The sequence below is a fragment of the Sarcophilus harrisii genome, chromosome 6 (assembly GCF_902635505.1).
Source record: "Sarcophilus harrisii chromosome 6, mSarHar1.11, whole genome shotgun sequence".
Classification (NCBI taxonomy): domain Eukaryota; kingdom Metazoa; phylum Chordata; class Mammalia; order Dasyuromorphia; family Dasyuridae; genus Sarcophilus; species Sarcophilus harrisii.
Window position 1 is genome coordinate 246,544,008 of NC_045431.1, and position 23,701 is coordinate 246,567,708.

The window sequence follows — 23,701 nt, forward strand, 5'->3', positions numbered from 1 at the left end:
TTAGTTCCATTTGGCATGTGATGAAACTGAGACTCAAAGAAGAAAAATAAGTCAAGATCTCAGGATTTCAAGCCAGAAAAAATAACAGAGATAATTGAGGGGGATCTCAGTCCCCCTTCATTTACCTTTTGTTTACTTCTCTGTATAGATGTCATTTCCCCCAAATCCAATGTAGCTTCCTTGAGGACAAGAACCATTTCAGTCTTTCTTTGTATCTACAGTGTCTTACATTCATTCATTCATTCATTTATTCATTCTACAAGCACTTTCAAGTGCCTACAGTGTGACAGGCCCAGGAGCTACCCAGATGATTAAAAAAATACAACAGGAAGCTCTTCTTGTTTTATTTTTTTGATATTAGTAAAAAATCTTATGATATAAGCATAACTATAGAAGTTACCTTGTGGGAAAGAAACCTTTTAGTTGGCATTTTGCTGTACTGAAACAAATGCGGTTTTACCAACAAACAATAAGCACAAGAAGATCTTTTATTTTTTCTATCATAAAAATGGGGATTCCTTTAGTGTTCATTTGTAGATTCTGGAAGCAGCAAAACATAGAAACTAACTTCATAGTATACCATATCTTTTTATTCTTTTTTTCTAATTTGACATTAATTTTTATCTCTTAATAAGGATATACTCTCTGTGCAGATAAGTAATTCAGAAATGTCACCCACATCAATAACCTATTATTTCCTAACTGTTGCTATCATTCATTTCACTTCTTGTGGTGTCTGGTATCTTACAACTCCCTCTTGAAGGCAGTATTCATAAGTTATAGACTTGAGACTTACGTTTATCATCTAAAATTTTTGCCTGTTTTAATTCTTTGACTCTTTCCCACATTTACCAACCTCTTTTTGCTAGGTACATTTTTTCTTTAAAGCTGTCAAGTATCAACATATAAGTCAAGACAAATAATAAAAGATGTACAAAATAATACAAAAGAAAATAGATCCTTAAAAATTAGATTGGTCAAGTGGAAGTTAATGACTATATGAGACATCAAGAAACACTAAAAACAAAATCAAAAGACTGAAAAAATAAATTAATAAAGTAGATGAGTCGTTGTCTAATTTGATTTAAAAGCAGAAAGAAGAAAACCAAATTATTAGAATAAAAGACTAAATGGACAACCAATGAAGACAAAATTAAAGCTATTATGATCAATTTTTCCAACTTTATGCCAATAAGACTGATCACCTACATGAAAAGAATGGATATTCACAAATATATGAATTGCCCAAATTAATAGAAGAGAAAATAGAATCTCTGTATTAGAAAAAACAAATTGAACAAGTCATAAATGAGCTCCCTGAGGAAAGAATTCCAGGACTATATGGACTTACAAGTGAATTCTACCAAAACATTTAAAGAACAATTAATTCTACCACCATATAAATTATTTTTAAAAAGATTAAAAAATAAAGAAGTCCTATCAAATTCCTTACATGACACAAATATTGTTTTGATATTTGAACGAGGGAGAGCAAAAACAGAAAAAGAAAAGTATAAATTCAATATCCAAATGAATAGGTTTTTAAAAAAAGACTAACAAGGAGAATGCAGGGCTGGTTCAATATTTGGAAAACAAAAAGCATCCATATGAATAACAAAAAATTATATTATTATATTAATTAATGCAGAACAAGCTTTTGAAAAAATATATTCATTCCTATTAAAAAACTAGAAAGCATGGGAATAAATGGAGCCTTTCTTAGAATATTGAATAGTATCTATTTAAAACCAAGAATAAGCATTATCTGTAATAAGGATAAACTAGAAGCCTTTTCAACAAGAGCAGGAGGAAAGCAAAATGTCCATTATCACCGTTATTATTCAATATTGTATTAGAAATGTTAAACTGTAACAAGAAAAAGAAATTGAAAGAATGAGAATGGGCAACGAGGAAACAAAACTTACTTTTCGTAGATAATGTGATGGTATACTTGAAAAACCCTAGAAAATCAATAATATTAACAATATTAATAACTAGCAATTATATAATACTTCAAGATTTGCAAAGCATGTTACATGTTATCTCAATGTTCACAATAACCCCATGAGAAAGATACTATTATTGTCCCCATTCTACAAATAAGGAAACAGGCTGAAAAAAATCCAGTGACATGTTCAGAGTCACAGTGGGTAAGAGGCTAAAAGAGAAACTGAACTTAGAATGGATATTATATGTTGACTCAGTTTGTTATTAGCTTATAATGGCCTTGCTTTCACCTCAGAATACTTAGTAAATGAATTTCAATTTCTTATTTTGAAATCCCTTTTGAATTTCGTTATCACTTGTATACATTCTGACGAATGAAAACCATTATGAAGTGTTTTGTTAAAAATTTTTTAAAAGATCAAATGGCAAATTAGTTTTCGGGAAAGTCTGGTTTTACAACCTATCCCTATTCCTTATCAATGCCATTTTCCTCTTGTCGTTTACCCAGGTGTTATTTAAATGTTTCTGTCTCACAGCTGAGAGACTTTGCAAACACCTCAAATTTGCTGACAGAAGCCACAATCTACCAGCAACAGGGCTGCCTCACAGGAAGATTGTGAAATAGGTGATTCGTCCTTGCTACCTTCCTCAAGGCAGGGAAGGGACACACAGAGACACATCGGCACACTCAGGCAGTAGGATATACCCTGAGAGAGAAGATAAAAAAGTCTTTTCCCTGAAATATTCTTAATGCTGTCTGTCCCAGATCTATCAGAAAAAATAACCTAGAGAATGATTATCTTAGAACCCATGAAATCAACAAAGGTTAATGACCAATCTGATAGAAGAAATATTATGTAGGAGTCATCAGAATCACCTCACCTGACTTGGACATGCTGATTGTGGCCATAAGCAAGCCACTTGTCTTCTCTGAGATTCAGGTTCCTCCTGTAAAAGGTGATAATATTACCTAAAGCAACCCCAAGGAATTGCTGTGAAACTTAAAACTGAGGCTGCAGGCTGCAGGCTCCAGGCGGGTCACCCCACCAGCCCCTCGACTGCCAGCTTTCCTCAGGTCCTGTCAGATTCAGACCAAGAACTTGAATCCAAGAGTCTTGGAAACAGTCTCCTCACACACCACAAGCCCTGTTTTTAGCCCAGGCTCCACAATCATCAATGGGAGAAATCATTGTGGAGAAGGGGCCCACTTGCCTCATCACCACCATCACCAAGAGCTCACAGCACCAAGAGTCAGACAAGCACTGAGAGGGGCAAAATTCCCAAGACCATGGCTCTGCTTCCAGACCAGTCCTCACAGCCGCCATCCAGGATGATGGCTCCTGTGGGCTGGATGTCCTCACCAATTGCCAGACTAGCTGCCATTTACAGAGCACTCAGGCCCACCTGAGAGCAGCAGAACTCCCAGGGCAAAGACAGGAGACAGGGGGGTCCCACAATTCAGACCATCACCACCGTCTTGAACACTATCTGCCCACAGACCCAAATGGAGCTAGCCCAAAGCCCCAGCACCCTGGCAGCAACTTCTCTCCCAGGGCCCTAGGCCATCATCCAAAGCAACAACCCCTGCTAAGATACTTCCTGTCAACTGCCCCTGCAGGTGCTAGTCGCAGCTTCTGAACATCCAGAAAAAAAATTGGTCTTCCTATCAATGGCCAGGTTCAGCATCAGAAACTGATGTGATTTTGTCAGTGGAAAAGACTTTAAGACATGGCATTGACAAGGGGCCATGGAACTTTTCCTGGACATGCAGCTGAAACCTTCCCCATTAGAATGGGAAGGGTGGGCCCTCTGACTTTTCTACTTTTAGCCCCGGCCCTCAGCACAGTGCCAGCCACCCAGGAAGGGCTTAACAAATCTTTATAAACTCACTCTAAAGAGAAATGTTTAAGGCACTTTGCAAACATGCAAACTGTGTAAATGTCCTAGAAAAAAAGCCCCAATATTCTCCTACAAAGTACTATCTACCTTTGGTGAACACTAATTCCCATCCTATGCCTTTGGCCGGCTGCCTCTGTATCTGGGGCACAACGGTGTCACCGAAGCACCATTTTCCACAGAATCCCTTTCTTATTCCCTAAACTGGATGTCTTCTTCCTCCTACTCCCCTCGAATTTCTATTTATGCTGTGTTTATTTGGAATACATGCGTATACATGTTTTCCCCCCATTACAATGAAAGCTCCCTACAAGCACAATTGTTTCATTCATCTTTGTTGCCCTAGAGCCCACAAAGCTTCTGGCGCATAGTAGGGATTTTATATCTAACGGAGTTCAGACGGACCCCCTCCACAAATTGCTCCCATTGCTCTTTTTTGTTTGATGTTCACTAACCAATATTGTTTCTTTTGCCATGTCATTGTTCCTATCCACCTGCTCTTGCATTTTCTGGAGTTTTTTATTTGTTCTTATATCATTCAACAGTCCAATGTCATTATCCTACTACTATTCCTTTATTCCCCTCAATAGTATTTTGTTTCTTCAAATAAACATAAAGATAGCTTCCAACATTCATTTCAGTAAGATTTCGTGTTCCAAATTTTTCTCCCTCTCTCTCTCTTACCTCCCCTCCCCGAGACAGCAAGCAATCTGATACAGGTTATTCACGCACAATTCTTTTAAATATATTTCCATATTTGTCATGTTGTACAAGAAAAATCCTGCTATTGTTTTCACGTGGTGATCTATGAACTATTGTGCCAGCAAATAAGATGACTGCTTCTTGTAAATGGATAAAATTATTAATAAGCTTGTCTTCCAGATACTCCCTGAAAACATCCATCATACATCTAGATTGCAGGTATGACGCGTTCATCAGCCAATTGTTCTCATGCAACTTTTATTTCATTGCTATTACTATTATTGTGGCTATTATCTCATCTTTCTCATTTAGTTAGATTGCATTTACAGATTAATGGTCCAGGGATAGGTGTCTATGCAGCTAGGATTCTTTCAATGCTTGATATTCTACAGATTATTGCACTAATAGACTAAATGACAGTTTTTTGTCTTTGATTAAAAGTAGGAGGCAAGTCATTTCACCTCTCTCTGCACCTTAGTTTCCTCATCCATAAAATGGGGATTAATAAAGGATTATTGTGAGGATCAGATAGCACTAGAAAAATAGTAGTACTTATTGTTATGATTATTTTTATTTACAACTCTGGAAAATCCCCTAAAAGATGCTGTATCTATTGCCCAGATGTTTCCTTCCCAGGACAGCTTCCAGAAAGTCACCTTGGAGGGTCTGTAGAAGGTAAACATTGATAAAAAATGTAGGGAAAGAATATCAGTTGGAGGGGAGGTCAGGGTTCTCTAAAAGAGGAGTATATAAAGGGCAAGGCTGGGGAAGGGCCTCTAATAGAAGAGCCTCCACAGAAGATGATCCTGTTTACAATCCCTCTCTTGAGCCTCCTCTGGGCTGTGAGCAGGGCCCACACCCTCACCTGGAGTGAATGCTGTGAGCACTATTTCATCCTCCATTTGAAATGTGATTGGGGGTGGGCAGGATGAGAATGGGAGGTGGCTGGCTGAGAAGTGTGATTTTCTACTTGTTCTGCATGAGGGTTAGCTGTCTTCCCACCCCCACTCCTTACAATATGTAGGCTCCCTGAGGAAGGAAATGAGGATCTTAGAAGGGAAGAAACTGAAATACCCAGCAGGGCTTTGTTGTAGAAAAGTCACTCTGGAATCCACTGCAAAAGTGAAAGCGATGGTGGGAAAGAGTCCTAGGTCCTGATGGGTCCTGATGAGCCAGTGAAGCTCACTCCCACTTACTACCTGTGTGATGCTGGGCAAGTCATTTAATGCCTCTCAATCTCCATTTCTTCATCAATAAAATGAAGGAGTCAGAGGAGATGATTTCTAAGGTCTCTTTTATTTCTCATTCTATGGGCTTATGATAATATGATCCTGTGTAAAATGTGTCTCTGGGAAGAAATATAATTAACTGCTTGAGCAACTGCTTCTGGTTCCTAGTTATTCCTGCAGAAAAGCAAGCCTTGGTGGATGACCTCCAAGATGTCATGGAGAGTTCCGTGACTCCATCCTCCTATCCCAATCCAAGCATCCTGATTGCCATGAACTTGGTTGGGGCCCACAATGTAGAGGCCCAGAAGCTCCTCACTAAGATCATCTTGTCCACTAATCCAAAAGGTAATATACACTGGCAAATTCCATGAAACTTTCCAAATTCCCATCTTTGTATATCAACTGCAAAGAAAGCACTTAGTAAACCCAGAGCCTGTAAAATGGGAGTTCTTCCTCTCCTCCGCTCTATTTTAAATTCAAAAACCAGCAGTAAAGTACCTTCTCCATACAAGGCATAGCTTTCCCAAGTCGTCACCCAACTTCTGTTTGAATATCTGTAGTGAAAGTAAAATCATCCCTACATCCTAGATTGCCCATTCATTTTTGAACAGCTTTGAATAGTAGGAAGTTCTCTCCTATAAGGAAACAACCTCCCTATCCACCACTCCTAGCTCTTTCCTCTAGGATTATGCAGAAAATCATTTCCAGTTAAGTATCAAGAGCAAGTGGAAAGAGCATTAATCCCAAATTAGGGTACCTAGGTTCAAATCCCAACTCTGATGCTTTCTACCTGTGCACTAAGTCACTCATCCTCTTAGGGCCTCAGTCTACTCATCTATAAAATGAGATTTTGGAGTAGATGACCTGATCTAGAGCTCTAGAACTATTATCCATGTAAAAATTCATGAGATATTTAAATGCATTCAAAAGGCAGAGCCAAGATAACAAAGACAGGACTTGCCTCAGCACTCTCTCAAACCCTCAAAATTCTATAAATAAAGACTAAACAAATTTTAGAGTATCAGAACCCATAAACATGTCCAATTTTTTTCTTCCCCAGGCTAGACATTCCTTCTTCTTATTCTTCTAAGCCCCTGAACTACCTTGTGGTCAATTGCTTGAATGCATTTTCTGAATTGCAATGCCAATCTAGTTCCAACTTTTTTTCCTATAAGAAAAGATATTTCTCAAACTTACTCTCTTGTAAGCTAATGACCTTAAGAAAAATCAGAGTTATCTGGACAAAGTAATAGTGAGCAATTTACTCACCCTCAAAGTGGCTCTAAGAGATTTTCATGTCTATGAATCAGGAGGTGAGTTCTTATCCCTATGCCCTTGACTTCTCTGCAGATCTTACCATTGGCCAGCTGGCCCTCAGCATCATGGCTCTCACCTCATCCTGCCAAGATCCTGGAAACAGACTCTCGATTCTAAAAAATAAGATGGAGGAATGGAAATCTTTAAGTAAGAGGGGATTTGAAGGAGAATGGGGAGGAAGTGGCTCTTTCCCTGAAACTCTAAACCCAGAAGAAGGGAAATGGGGAAGCAGGCAAGGAAAGAGAATATATATGAACTTCCCTCTTTTCTTTATGAAGATGATTACAAATTCTAGAGGTTTGCCTACAAACTCCTCTCCTCCATAGAAAGTGGGAGGAGTCACTAGAACCCTAAATGTGGAATGAAAACTCTGCTTCTGACACTTACTAGCTGTGACTGTGAGTGAGGCAATTAATTTTGGTCCTCAATTTCCTTATCTACAAAATGTCAAGAGATAGGAAGGAATGCATTGTATCATTGGGAAATGTAGTATCAACGTCCTGATGGATGTTGATACTACATCTATTCATCTCCATAGCTTTTACGTACTCTAAGGAATTTAGGCATTACCCAGACACCTCTCTTTCCTCATTATGAAAGGGTTTTCTGGCAATCTTACAAGAAAACATTTTTCCTTCCTCCTTTTCAAAAATAACCTCTGTGAACCAGGTTTACCTTACTGATACTCCATCACTTTTTAGACCCACAAGATCCACATACAGTCTTCTATGGACCCAGCCTGGGACTCTTGGCTCTATGCCAGAAGAACCAAGAGGACACCTTGAAACTAGCTGTCAGATTTTCCAAGATGTTGCTAGCCAATGTCTCACCTTTCAACATGGGTGAGTGTGGTGCTGCTCCAAACCCTCCTAAGATGGAAAAGGGCTAGGAGGGAATATACTAAATGGGAGCTCTGAGACCCAAAGGTAAGTAGCAAGTAAAAGATGGGAACCAAGGAGGAGCAAAATATCATCTGCTGACAAACAGGTAATGTGGATGACCAAGTCCAATGCCAGAAAGGATTGTCCCCAAATCAAATTATTAATTCACAAGTATTTCTTAAGCCCCTGTTCTATACATAGCACTTGGCTAGGCACTAGAGGTACAAAGACAGAAAATGAAATGATCCCTAATCTCAAAGAGCTTATAATTCAAATTTATTTATAATTATACACATAATTATTATGTATACTATATTATATATTATATGATTATATAAGTATTATATCATTATACATGTATATGATATTTATATGCATAAACATATATAAATGTGTATGTATACATGCATATACATACATATATTTATAATTATATTCAGAATAAATATGATAAATAAATGCAAAGTAGTTAAGTAAAAGGTAGTTTGAGAGAGTCCTAAGTCAAGAATAATGTCAGCAAAAATATACATACAGATATACATACATACAAAAATATTGTACAATGCAATATACATATAGCATCTCAAGATTTATAAAGTGCTCTTGTATACATTACCTCATTTATGCCAATTCAATGAGTATTTATTAAAGGTCAACTATGCAGATGCAATCAGTCAACAAACATTTATTAAGAGTCTACTATGTGCTGGACTCTGTGCTTGATGCTGGGGGAAAAGTACAAAGAACAAAACAATCCACATTGAAGAAGCTTCCATTCTATCAGCAGAGATGACAAGGACACGTGTAAATTTATACAGATTGATTATAAAGTAAGTATAAGATAATTAGGGAAAGGGTTCAAACCCACTAAGAGTATGAAGAGCTTAAGCTCCATCTTGAAGGAAGAGGGAGATTCTATGAGATATGAGGAAGGAACATATTCTAGAAATGGAGGATGACCACTGAAAAGGCATGGAGATAAGAAATGGAAGGGCTGGGGGGGGGGGGAGGGGAGGAATTCTTTAAGTGGATAATTTAATCAGATCACAGAGAGCAGCAAAAGGAATAATGGGTAATAAGTCTGGAGGGATAAATTCAATCAATTCAAAGCTCAATCAAAAAGTCTCTGATCCTTGAAACAACAGGGAGTCAGTCACTAATGTGTCAAAAAGTGACACAGTCAGATTTTTGCTTAAGGAAAATGGCTTTGACAGCTGAAATAGTGAATATTTTCAAAGTAGATGTTTCAAAAAAGTTTCTAACTTAATATGTTCAAAATAGATCTCTTTATCTGTAAAAGATACTAGGTGGTATGATGGATAAAATAGTGGGCCTGGCATTAGAAAGATCTGAATTTAAATCCAGTCTCAGACACTCCCTGCAGCCCTGGGGAAGGCACTTAATCTTTGTTTTTGCTTCAGTTTCCTCAACTATAACTTCATAATTTATAATAACATCAATCTCACAGGGTTATGAAGATCCAATTAAGATAATACTTGTAAAGCACTTACTGCAATGCCTCAATAAAAGCTTTTATTTTATTATTATTATTATTACCAAACCCACCCCTCTTCCAGGCTTCCCTATTTCTGGCAAAAGTACCACAATCCTCCCAGGCTTGCAGGTTTATCCCTTTTCATTTTCCTCAGTTCCTTACAGTTACCCACCTCACACAAAGTTGCCAAGACCATTTCTATAATATCATTCATCTTCATTCCCAGACACCATGTTAGTTCAGACTTTCACTGTTTCTCACCTAGATGTTTGCGATGACCTTCTAATTGATCTCCTTACCTCAAGTCTCTTCCTACTCCAGCCCATCCTCCATTCAGCCACCTTTGGAACATCCAGTTTGAAATGTTCACTATGCAAATAGTCTTATAGTGTCGGGGTTCAAGGGGAATCCCAAAAATATTGAGCTTTCAGGCCATTGTCACAAGATAGCTCAAAAGAATTTGCAAGCTCGAACTCATCTCCAAGTCAAGGGACAAATCTTATTATAATTGTAAGACAAATTACAAAAGAAGTTAGCAAAGAATTAGGAGCAAGAAAGTTAATTTATAAGGAAAAGTGAGATATGCTAATTTGATATGACTTAGAGGTGGAGTTGAGGAGTAATCTGGTTCTGACTTTGTACACAGGTGCAGTACCTCTGGGCAGGGTTCATGGGGGAAACCTGCAAGTGTGTTTTTAGACCCAAAATATCACTAGATCAAGTAGTGATTTTGTTCTGCACCTGGGGTAACTTTAAATACCTCATTATTGTTTCTCATTACTTTCAGAAACTCTATTATAACTGGGCAACAAGTTGTTATCTGACAGCCAGCAATATTTGTGGTCTCAGCATCATGGTCATATAAAGTAACTGGGGCAGGATAGCTTAGGGGAAAAACTATATCATTTCTTACTACATCACTCCCAAGGCTAAGTGACTCTAAGATTATTGCTATCTCCTTCCTAAAGATTGCACCACATCAATAGTACCAAAGCTCAAGGACGAGACTAGGGCTGGATATTTAAATATGGGAGTCATAGGCATAGGTACCAACAAAATGTGTGTAGAGAGAAGAGGACTCAAGACAGAATATTAGGGAGCACCCATGGTTAGGAAGCTTACTATGATAAACCAGCAAAAAATTGGCAGTTGCCTGATAAAATTACTAATGGCTAGGACCACAATAGCCTTCAAGAAAGAGGGAAGTTCATAAGAAAATAGGTTTGATGAAGAAGATGAGTTGTATTTCATATATATTGAGTTTCAAACATAGATGGGGCATCCAATTTAAAATGGCTAATATTACAGATGAAGAAACTTTGATCCATAAAGCATAGAGATTTAACCATAATTCCACAGGGATTAAGTTTCAGAGATTTAATTCAAGTTCAGTTTCCAACTGATTCTAACTCTGGAATTTTTCTGGAGGTACCCACTTAGCCTTTTAAACAGAGTCAAGGTCAGAAGAGTATGGTGTAGATCAGAACTTCTTAAAGTTTTCACTCTCATGATCCCTTTTCACCCAAAAAAAATTTTACATGACTCTGGAGATATATATAGTATACAAATCAAAGATTTACTGATAATAAATCATAATGTCTTAACCCCCCACATTCAGTTATGACCTCCTCCATGGGGTTACAAACCACAGTTCAAAAATCTGGAGTATAGACAATTAGCTGGAAGTTAGGAGAACTCAAAATCTGGTCTCTATTCTGCCACTTACTAGGTGGATGATTCCTGATGAGTCACAACCTCCTTAGTCCTCAGTTTCCTAATCTTCAACAGTGTCTCTCTAGCTAGTGTCCCTTCCAGGTCTAATCTTCAATGAAACAAATGCATAACTGCACTCCCTAGACTCTATACCCTTCCTCCAAATCCCAAGCAGTTTCTTGCTGGCAGGTAACTAATCTCTGAAGACTTTAGCCTCTGCTTTTCCAAGTCACAAAATGTTAAGACTATCCTATTGCTTCTCTGGACAAGTATATGACTATTTATAATCTGTAACTTTTCTCCCTATAAAGCCATAACCTCCCTCTCTTTCTTCTCTATAACACAAGACCCATCTCATGCTTTAATCCAACATTGAGCTTAAACCCACTTGTCACTTCCTGCCCTCTCTCCTCACTGATCTCCCTCATTCAAGTCTGAATTTCACAGTTATTTCTTCCGTGACTTTGTTCTGTAGATAGATGACAAGAAGACACTGGATCAACTTGTCAGAAGGCTAGTTTGGGCCTGTAGAGTATGGACCCACCCATAAACTTGTGAAGGGTTTGTCCATCTCTCTGGTTAATCATATGGTCCACTGCTAAATAAACTACATTTCAGCTTTCAATTGGAGGGATGTAGATTAGAAGACAAACTGCTTGAAAGCAGCAGTTGTTTCATTCCTACACTATATCCTGCCCCCTAACACGGCACACATACTAGACATTTAATAAATGTTTGTTGTCTGGTGTAGAGTCAGAGAATGTCTGAGTTTCAACTTGGAAACTTGTGGATCATCTAATCTAACCCATTCCTGAAAGGGATTCCCGCTCCTACCCAAGAGGCAAGGGGTTCATTCGCCTTCTATTTAATCAAGACCTACAGTCAGGAAGCCAAGGAAGTGCATTCTACTTTTGTATGGACCTCGTTATGATGAAGGGCTTCTTGAAATCAAATCTAAATTTGCCTTTTTACATGTTGGTCCTGATCCCTGAGACAAAAGAGAAAAAGTTTAATTCCTTCAACACATTAGCCTTTCAGATACTTTAAGAACTCTAATATTTCCCTATCCTCCCCCATCTTCTTGCTAATCATAGCTTTCTAGTTCCTTTGACCAAGCTTCATAATATACAGGCTCAAGATCCTTCTGGTTGCCTTGAACATTCTCCAACATCTTTAATAATTGCTAATTGAACTGAAATTAATCTTTACATTATGCAAGGGCCATGATTCCCTTATCTTTTCAGGCCAGAACCTGCTTAATCATCCGTTAATAGTTAATCACCTATTACTCTAAAGCAGGAGTTCTTAAACTTTTCTAGTGTCACCATAGTTTCCTTTCACACTTTTGTGAAGCCTCTGGATCCCTTGTTAGAATTTTAAATTTCATAAAATAAATACATAAATTGTAAAGTCAATTATTTTTAAGTAAAGTTCTATTTTTTTAAGTTTTTGGTTCTCAGATTAAGAGCCTCTGCTCTAAAATAGTTAACCACAGTAACAATCCCATAGCAAGAGTTTAATGATTCTTCCTTCCCTTCCATAACACCACACACTACTGAAAATATGAAAATAATATTTAAGTCATGTCTTGTCCCTTTGAGGAGTTTACCATCTAGTCAAGGGATAATATACACAGGGAACTAATGAAATGCTAATAATGACAATAAAGGCAAGGATTCAGAAGAGAAGCAGATCATGTCCATCTCATGTGAATGGAACAAGCTTCTTGGAAGATTCCACCAGTTGAATCTAAGCCCCCTGAAGTCAAGCCCTATCTTCTTTGCATCTTTGTGTTGAGTTTACGTGTTTAGTATATACTTATTGAATCAATAAAATTAATGGAGCTGAGGTTTTTGAGCTGCGACTTACAGAATGAATAGATATTGAGAGGAGAAAGAAGAAGGGAGAAGAGCAGACATGAAGAAGGCATTTATGTAAATAACCTGTATTTCATATGTTCTGCAGATACGGGAGCCATGGCAACCTTGGCCCTGACTTGCGTGAGCAATATGGTCTCTGAAGATCTTAACGATGAATACAATCAATTATTTGGTAGTGCATTAACAAGCATTATGGAGAATATCAGCAGGAGAATCGAAGACAATGGCCTCATCGGGGGATCCTACAGCACAGGCCTAGCCATGCAGGTAACCAACCACTGGGAAAAGCTCAGTATCTGGAGATGGTTAACTGGGGAAAATTAATCCACCAATGTCTAATTGTGTGATATCCACTAAATTCCTTCATTAAATCTCTTCTTTGGGGAACCAGGATGAAAAGTACTAGTTCTCTATTAAGAGTTCTGAGGTTCAAATCCAGTCCATGCATATCTTCATGACCTTGGAAAAATGACTTCATTTTTATGGGTCTCAGTTTTCTCCTCTGTAAAATGAAGTTGGACAAGATGGCCTCCAGTTCTAATTCTATGATTCTATGATCATTAATGTGTCTGACTTTGTTTTCCATTGGTCAAATGGGAGTAATAATGACTGATCCTTCCCAAACTCATAGAAAAGGAATGAAAATTCAATGCAAAAAAGATTGAGATTCTTTGTAAGAAAAATGGTACACAAATCTAGGGAAATGTTTCAGGTTATAAAAGTTAAATAAATCCAATTATCATTCATTATCAGATATGACAATGGTTCTAGACATAGTTTTAGACTTATAGATCTAGAGTTTTAAGGCAACTCCAAGCCCACTTAATTCAACCTCCTCATTATACAGAAAAGATCATTGAGTCCAATGTCCAATAAGCATGGATGTGATGCTGACTCAATTTATTGCTACCCTACTAAAGAGACTTCTTCCACTTTAGACCAGTCAGAAAATTTTACTTTTATTCCTTGTCTTTGTTAATTAATTGTATTCTAGACTTCATCACCCACTGAATATGTTCTTATGAGTCACAAGAATTTTTGATAAAAGGAAAGCACTAATTCAAACACTGATAAGCAACGTCACCTGCTTTTGTCAGGGAGTTGGTTACACAGCTGGTTCTTTTATTCCATAATGTCACTATTTTGATATTTACCCAAGAAGTTTGCAAGCTGAGTCTTGGGATCATGGGATTGTATATTCAAAGGTAGAAGGGACCTCAGGAAGTCATAAAGTTCAATCTCCTTATATTACAGTTGGGGAAATCAAGGCTCAGAGGAGTTGTATGACTTTCCCAGCATCACACAAATAGTTCATGAATGAAAAGGACATACTTAATGTCTAGGGAAGCCCACTGAATGTCCTGAATTCCCAGAAAGAAGTCTCATTTGCTTGATCCCTGGTCAAGTTTTGAAGTCGATGTTTGTGGTCAAAGATACAGGCAAAGAAGGGATGACTGAAGCTGCAGGCTTCAGGGCCATTCAGATACCTGTTATTCTCTGGTATAGCCACATGGCATAGTGGAAGTCATATAGACCTGGATTTGAATCCTGCCTCAGATACTTACTAAAAGGATATCTCTCCTAATCTAGGTTTACTCAAATGTATAATGGGGATAATAATAGTATCTCCTGCAAAAGGTTATTGTAAGTATCAAATGAGATAATATATGTAAAAGTACTTTGCAGATTCTAAAGTGCTGTCTAAATAGCAACTATTATTATTAGCTAATTAATGGGGGTGGCTATTTAAGGGTATCAAACCATAGCCTCAGAACTAATGTTGGTCATCGATATATTGGAAGTAAATCTAGACATGGAGATGAATACAGTGTGGGTGAGAGAGAGCAAGCATGCTTGTTATAGAAATTGAAGAGTTTATTGAATAGTTCGAGTGACAGTGGGAAGATGGGCTTGAATGCTTGAGAGTTTGGGAACTGGTGTAGACCTGGAGAGGTGAGTCAATGGGGTCCTTCCAAAATGAGCACAGAGGGTAGGCAGGGGAAAGGATTTCCGGCTGGCAGGGTAGAGCATGAGTGCTAAAGCCAAGTGTGGAGCTGACCAGTCTAGCTCAGTCTTGCTCTGAGAATTCTACCTGGGAAATGTGGGTCCCTGAAATGGCCACATGATGATTATACCAGGAAAAAGACACTGAGGCCAAGTTTCCAACTTTGTCTGATCTTACTGAAATCATGACCTTCAAGTTCTTTTGGGAAGAAAGTAGAAGGAAAAGATGTCAGCTGAAGGAACAGAGTAAGTGGGATAGTGACAACAGGTGAGGTTAGTTTAATGCACTCCTGCCTCCCTTACTGGATTTAAGACTCCTTTGGCTGTATCAGAATGCCAAAGTAGCTCTGTTCTGGGAACAATCACAAAGGAAAAGGGCACAAAAGGGGCCTCCTGTTCTTTGCTTTTCTCTCAAAAAACTAATGTTATCCAAGTATCTTGACCAAGGCAACATGGTACAGAGTAATGAATACTGGCTGTAGTCAGCGAACATAGGTAAATCCCACTTCTGATGTTTAATACTTCTGTGATTGTGTGCAAATAACTTAACCATGATAAGCCTCAATTTCTACACCTGTAAAAGGAGGCACTGGACTTCCAAGATCGCTTCCAGCTCTATGCTTATGATCCTATCTCTGAGCTGCCCACCCTGAGTTATGTTCAGAAAGGTTCCCTATTAAGTGAAGAGTAGGGAGATTTTTTTTCATTGGAGGAGGGAAATGACAGAGACTGATTCCAGAAATTCTAAACTAGCTATTAAATCATAGAGAATCACAATATTCCTCATACTGACAAAATCATAGGCTCTTGATACACTGGACTATCTCTACAAGTCTGAGAATTTGCATAAGAAAAACTGTCATCACTAAAGACTGAGTATTTTTGAGAATTAGGGCAGCTAGATGGCTCAGTGGATAGAGCACTGTTTGCCTCAGTTTTCTCATCTATAAAATGAGTTGGAGAAGGAGATGACAGATTGCTCCAATATATTTCCAAGAAAACCCTAAGTGGAGTAATGTAGAATCAAGTACAAGTGAAATAAATGAACAACACATCTTTGAGAGTTAAACAATCACATTTGTCATTGACAGCCAACGTGACGCATACATAGTGTGTGCTCTGTAGCCATTATATCAAACCCAACTTGCACTAGGAAGCCACTGGCTTCTTTTCTCCTCAGGCTTTTAGACATAACCCATGAGAGGATGAGGGTGTACTATAGCTCATTCTCTGGTATAGTCACGTGGCACAGTGGGAGTCATGCAGACCTGAATTTGAATCCTGCCTCAGATACTTACTAACAGGATGGTCCTGGGCACATCATTTAATCTCTCCTAGCCTCAGTTTACCCAAATGTACTGGTGTTCCCTCCACTGGTGTGTTTTAATTAGTATCAATTAGCCAGCCAGATTTAATTGGCTTTTAGAAGCAAGTATTTACTAAAGTAATATAAGAACATTTGGTACAAACACTCCTCACTTCCAAATGGGATAACATTCTACCCAAGGACGGAGAATCTAGGGGAAAGTGGGCCCAAGCTTGAAGAGTACGTGCTGGAAATCCTTTTCTCTTCTGTGGAGTCCCCAAAGCTGCCTTTCTTCAGTGTATCTAATTTGTCTTCAGACATCAGTGAGAAGCCCAAATCCTCCAGTTCACAAGGTCACGTGCTAGTCAAAGAAATGGGGGAGCAGAGACACTAAGAGATACCCCACCTCACTTCACAAGCAATTGTTTCTCTGGGGCTTCACTAAAACTGCTGGCCTGATACCTTACCCAAGGCTGGGTTAGGATCTGGCTTGCTAGTTTACAAAAAATCCACAGATCATAATGGGAATACTTCAGTTTAACACAAAAGCTCCATTGTTCGATAGAAATTTCTCTCCTGATAACGGTAATAATGGCCAGAGGGTCTTGCAAATTATTTTAAATGGAGTGGAATGATGGATTGCCTCAAATAATCCTCTCCATTACATTATTATCCCTAGAATATTTTTCTTCCTTACCCAGGCCCTCACTGTGCAAGCTGAAGAGAACTGGAACTGCCAGAAGACCATGGAAACAGTCCTCAGTGAGATTGAGCAGAATAGATTCGATAACCCCATGGCCATCTCCCAGATTCTTCCTTCCCTGAAGGGCAAAACTTATTTAGATGTGCCCCATGTTATTTGCTCTACTGGTAAGCATGCCTTTAAAGATCCAAAGTTCTTCATGGCAAGATTCGGGAGTTCCCCAATAGCCATCAAGTCAGATAGCCAATCGGCCTACTATGTGCCAGGCATTGGGCTAAGCGCTGAGGATACAAAGAGAGATTTTTTTAAAGAAAAAAGAAGTCCCTCCTCTCAAAGAGCTCAAGGCCTAATGATATAGCTTATCCTTCCACTTTTAACAACATAGAAGCCAGCTAATTCCATCTGCACCTTCCTCTCCTGATAACTGCACACTTAGCAACACCCCTACAAGTGAAAAACCAATACACTCCATATTGATCCCCATCCTTGGAAAACTGGCGCTTACTACATCACCAATGGTAGTACAGGACAGATTCTTCAGGATCCCCTCTATGCCAAGGAATCTTCAGGGTCCATTTGACTACTATTCTGTGTGCTCTTTCCTAAATCTTTTCAAGCTCTAAATTGCCAGTATCCTCATTTGACAATTCTGGCCCTAATTTCCCACACTCCCTTAGGTTATTTTGAGACTTAACAGCAGAGTTTCTCACACTGTTGAGATGACTTTTGCCTTGGTGTTTGTTTATAGATGCACCTCTACAGCTGTCTAAACAAACTCTATTTATGTCTCTAAAATACCCTAAAGAGACAGATCTCATACCCAATTTGAACATTCTCTTAAAATAAAAGCATGGAGAATGGCCAAAGGAGCTTCTACCACACTTTCTGTGATGGAAGGAATAAAAATAGAAGCTTCACTTGCCATCTGACTTGATCTGAACAATTCAGAGAGCCCATGGGGCACTGTGTGAATAAGGTCTGAAATTTTACAGAGCTTCACTCTTTTACCCTCTTCAGATCAAGAAGAAAGGCAAACTCTCCAGGAACACCCTAGCCCCTTCTCACCATCAGCTTCTAATATCACTGTGATTTACACAATCAATAACCAGCTGAGAGGGGTGGAACAGACCTTCAAGGAAACAGAGGTCGTCAGTGTGGAAAAGGGATCCTTCCTCCTCGTTGTTCTAGAAGAAGCCCAGCGCAAAAACTCAAAGTTCAAGTGAGTTAAGCCCATAATCCCCTCTGAGTGCCCTGAACACCATTTCCTTTTCTCATTTATTATTCACTGGACAAGTATGCACTGACTGCAACTTCTATATAGCACTTAATCCTCCCTGAGGCTCAGTTTCCTCATCTGTAAAGTGAAATTGGGCCTTTGAGATCCCATCTTATTTGAGGGCCATGATCTTTAATGTGCCCATGTCTCAGATTTTTTTGTAGTTAAATGGGGGTAAGGATAAACGTTTGTCTACTATTTCACAAGAAAGAAATGACAATGTTTACATGAAATAGATTTCAAGCTACCTAGGAAGGAAGCAGTGTTTTAGATAAGATAATGGAAGGTCTCATCATTCATTATAAGTAGGAATGTAATGGATCCCCCAGAAAACCTTGGACATCCCTTCTTAATGTCAGTCAAGGGTAATCATTTAGGATTATATTATACTAATTACGTATAGTACATATAAGATTATACTATACTATAGTATAAGACTATGCTAAGACCCATGGAAAAAAACAAAATAATGATAAATATGGTCCCTGAAGGACTTTGCAGTTGAGCTAGAGGCCTGCACAGGTAAAACATGATATAAACAAGAAAATCAGAGCACTTCTCTGGAAAGATAGAAAGGTCTCTGTGGGCTGGAAGAATCTGAAAAGGCGTCTTATACTAGGAAAGACTTGAGAAGAGCCTTCAAAAATAATAGACTCAGGGAAAGGGGAAGGGCATTCCAAAAGAAAATATGGCAGAACCTGGGTGGGAAAGGAACTTGAAAACCTTATATTTCACCTTATACCATCACCACCATAATGATAAAATAATGATAGACAATACTAAGACAAGTGATATCTGTCAGCATAGAGAAACTATGACCACTTATGATTTAAAGAACTCCTAGGGAGTCATCTGAGCCACATACAGTTTAAATGACTTCTGCAACATCACACAACTAGAATGGTTGAATGAATGAATGAATGAATGAGTGAGTGAGTGAGTGAGTGAAATTGCATTTATTAAGCATTTACTGTGGATAAAGTGGGACAGCTAGATGGCCCAGTGAATGGAACACTGGGCCTGAGTCAGGAAAACTCATTTTCCTGAATTCAAATCTGATCTCAGACACTTACTAGCTATGTGCCCTGGCCAAATTACTTGCCCTTATTTGCCACAGTTTCCTCATCTGTAAAGGGAGCTGAAGTAGTACATGGCAAAACACTCCAGTATCTTTGCCAAGAAAACCCTAAATGGGGTCACAAAGAGTCAAACACAACTCAATAACAAGAACAAATGGACAAAGTATAAAGACAAATGGAGAAAGCTAAGAGCTGTGGATATAAAATGTAAAAGTAAGGCAGTCATCAAGTGATCTTTTAGCTCACATTCAGCTGCACTGTTCCCATGGGAAGCCTTTATTAAATGCCTCTGTGTATGCTGTGATCCTGAGGCTCACAATGAAGCAGATGATCATTTCTGCAGAGAAGGAAACTGAGGCAAACAGGATGACTTTCCCAGGGTCACACAGCTAGTAAGTGTCTGAGGTCATCTAGCTGACCCAAAGATCCTTCATATACTATGCAGTATCTCCACAACAATTTAGAATTCATGGTGCTTTTTCCATTTCTTTCTATAACTAACCTGAAATGTTTCATCATCTGAGATTTTATCCTCCTTACAGATTTGACTCCAAAATGACATCTTGGGGGCTTTATATCACCGCTATCAACAACATTTATGAAGTAGAAAACCACAGGACCTACTGGCAGTTCCTTAGTGGCAATACTCCTTTGGACCAAGGTGGGTGAAGGCTAAAACCAAGTGTCTTGTGTTGGAGTCTGAGAACGTTGCAAAGGAGGACCAGCTTTGGGGGATCAAGTGGGGAGTAAGGGAAGGGGAATAAATGGGTCACTGGGTTTATGGGAAATCCCTTGATATGATCTCATAACCAAGGCACCAGGAGGTAGAACTTAGCCCCAAGGTGGGCAGAACACACTGGCTTTATCAATGAGCTAGATAGCACTGTATTTTCCAAAAATGCTTAACAGTAATTCCCTAATTCCTAATATACTGCGCATCCTAAAAGTCTTAGTGTATTTTAAGCCACTAAGAGCTGGAAACTGCACTAAGACTTTTGGACCATCCTGTATAAATGGCCCCTTCTTTGTGGATGGAAGTTGCATATACAGTTTCTATCTCAACTCTTTCTTGGTTTGTCTCCCCCACAGGGGTCAGCTACTACATCCCCCATGACAAAGAACATATCACAGCCAACTTCACACAGTACTAAGATGATGTCCACACTCAATTTCTTATCAACTTTCATGGGGAAGACAGATTTATATTAACTACGCCTACATCGTACCTGTACCTGCCCTACAAAGGTCAGCAATGATTACACAGAAATAAAAGCTGCATTGAGCAATTGTTTAAATTCCTATTTTATTCCCTTTGGTCTCAGGAAACCCTATGACGTGAAGACATAAAACCAGTTTCTCGGCTCTCGTGGAAATTAGCGGAAGTTGTGATCTGAACTAGGTTAGAGCAATGAGGCAAGACTTCTGTAGAGGGCTTAAGTTTAATGTTCAAAGTGGACATGGATGGAGAAGGTACTGAACCCAACATCAGGAAGAACTGATTTCAAGTCCCTCTTGAGATAGAGGATCATAGATCTGAAGCTAAAAGGGACCTCATCTGGTCCCACTTCTAGGGAAACTCAGGCCCAGAAAGATTAGGTCATTTGGCTCAGGTCATACAAGCAAGAAATGGCAAAGTCATGATTTGAAATCAGGTGCTGTGACTACATATGCAGTATTCTACCTTTGTGAACTTTTCTGAACCTCGGTTCCCTCCTCTGTAAAATGGAACCATACTAGCACTTGCTTCTCAAGGTTTTTGTGAAGATCAAAAGAGATTTGTAAAATGCCTTGCTAATCGTAGAATGCTAAACAAATGGAAACTATTGGCATCAATCCTCTATCCAAATTCACTATCATTTAGAATGTGATGGTACAATCAGAGAGGCCCAAATCACTTTATTAGTCAAGGCAACATAAGCACAAATGATGATCTAGGTGCTACAGGACAATAGGTGGCACAACAGGTGCAGGCCTCCCAAAAGCCAGGGGGAACTGAGTTCAAATCCTGCCTCAGACATTCACTAGGCACCTTAACCTTTGTCTACCTCAGTTTCTTCATCTATAAAAACAGGAATAATAGCACCCCCTCCCTCCCAGAGGATAAAATAATAAATTTTGAAGCATTTGGCAAAGTTTAAAGCATTATATAAGTATATTTTTATTATTTTCCTTGAACTCCCCCCTCCCCCCCAAAAAATCCATACATTTTGCTTAAATTAGCAAGGGTAGTGACTGCCAGTGTAAAATAAAAATGCAATTTCCCCTAATTTGGGGCAGAAGAAGTGGAGGGGCCAATTCAAGTGTACTGTCACATCCAAAGAAAAGGGTTGTTATCTTATGTTCTCCTCTAAAGGCCTCTGCTGGTCCCTGCAGATGAAACATCCTCGTTTCTCTAGGGAAATAGAGCCCTGTAAGACAGGGTACGACGTTAGGGAAGATGGACGATACGGCCATTCCTAGCGGAAGCTTGCCCCCTTGTGGTACCATGATCCCATGATCCTCTGGTGTCTTTTCTAGACAATCACTCTATTCCCAGAGTTTAGCAGTTCTTTGCACATAATATGGAAGCAAACTGAAGCCACTGTACTCCCTCTTTTAGAAATATTTAGTCAGTCTTCAATTATCCTGTTCTTAAAACTTTGGGTTCAGCCAAAAGAGAAGCCCCATGAGTCTTTAAAGTACATTTAGAAAGAATGTCCTATTTTTCTATCTCCATATCAGTCATGCAGATCGACTCCTCTCTGAAGTCATTAGCATGGTGAATGGATAAAGGCAAAAAGTCCTTGACTGGTTCACCTTCACCAAATTAGGGCAATAAGTGTAAAAGAAAAATTGAAGTCCTGATCATTACTTCAGGGGCAGCTAAATGGTGCAATTGTGCAGGACCTATAGTCAAGACTTTTCTTCTTGAGTTCAAATCTGTCTCAGTGTGATCCTGGGCAAGTCACCCCACCCTGTTTGCTTCAGTTCTCTCCTCTGTACATTGAACTAGAGAAGGAAATGGCCAACCATCCTAGTATCTTTGCCAAGAAAACCTCAAATGGGGTCACAAAGAGTTGGACAATCTATATAGAGAACAGGAAAGAATTAAAGAGGGAAAGCATTGGAATTAAGTCAAGCAAGGTTTCCTGTAGAATGAGACTTTGGTTGGGACTTAAAGAAAACCAGGGAGATCAGCAGTTGGAGCAGAGAGAACATTCCAGGTATGGGGACTGCCATGGAGACCCCAGAGCTAAGAGACCTGAGTGTCTTGTTCATGGTGGCTGGATCAGAGTATACAGTGAGCACTAAGGGTTAAGAAAATTGGAAAGGTAGGAAGGGGTAGTTTATGAAGGACTGAATGCCAAAGAACATTTTGTATTTGATCCTTAAGGAAGTAGGGACTCACAGAAGTTTATTGAGTAGGGAGTTGACTGAGCTTTAGGAAAATCCCTCTAGTGGCGGAATGGAGAATAGATGCGAATGGAGAGGCATCAGAGGCAAACCCACCATTGCAATAATCCAGGGTGAAATGAGAGGGTTTGCACAGGTGGTGACAGCACCATCAGAGAGGAGGCCTATTTGTAAACTGTTGTAAAAAGCCTAGGTATGATGGATGGGGGGGAGACTGAGGAATCCAGGAAGACTCCAACATTATAAGCCCAAGGGACAAAGGATGGAGTTGCCCTCTATAGGAAGAAGGCTGTTTTTCAGTCATATATGACTCTCTGTGACCCCATTTGGGATTTTCGTGGCAAAGACACTGGAGTAGTTTCCTATTATTTCTCCAGCTCGTCTTAGATGGGAAACTTTAGCAAACAGAATTAAATTATCTACTCAGTCACTAGCCTAGGTCCAATTCGCTATCCACTGAGCCATCTAGCTGCCTCCAGGGAAGTCCTAGCTAGCAATTACCTAATGTTGGATTTTAATTCAGATCTTCCCAACTCCAGGCCGAGTCCTATCCACTAGACCATCTGGCAGTCCAGAAGGCAGTGGGGGTCGTAATAGGGAAAGTAGGAGGGTTGATGGTGAAGGGAACCAACTGGTTAGTGTTTCCTACTGTGGGGATATTAGTAGCATTTCTCTAAGATTTCTACAATACGTGAATTAAATCTGAAACTGTCACAACATCAGTTTGGGGCAGACTCAATGAATGGGAAGATTTTAAATTTCAGCAAAACAAGCAAAGTATCAGATCAAAAGATATTTATTTTTTGTAGTAAAAGTTTGCTCTCAACTAGCAGCAGAGGATGCCATTTTAGCATGGCTTGAATAAGAGCTTAAAGCACCT

The 23,701-nt window shown here is 39.1% G+C and overlaps 1 protein-coding gene across 1 annotated transcript; it reads left to right on the forward strand.

Annotated features, from left to right (window-relative positions):
* The first annotated feature begins 5,303 nt into the window (after positions 1-5,303).
* CBLIF (cobalamin binding intrinsic factor) lies at positions 5,304-20,727 on the forward strand. The gene is made up of 9 exons (XM_003773993.2): positions 5,304-5,424; positions 5,943-6,119; positions 7,125-7,238; positions 7,793-7,933; positions 13,146-13,327; positions 17,072-17,240; positions 18,091-18,292; positions 19,971-20,089; positions 20,518-20,727. The coding sequence occupies exons 1-9, from the start codon at positions 5,346-5,348 to the stop codon at positions 20,577-20,579; spliced, it is 1,245 nt and encodes a 414-aa protein (XP_003774041.1). The 5' UTR covers positions 5,304-5,345; the 3' UTR covers positions 20,580-20,727.
* Positions 20,728-23,701: the final 2,974 nt, after the last annotated feature.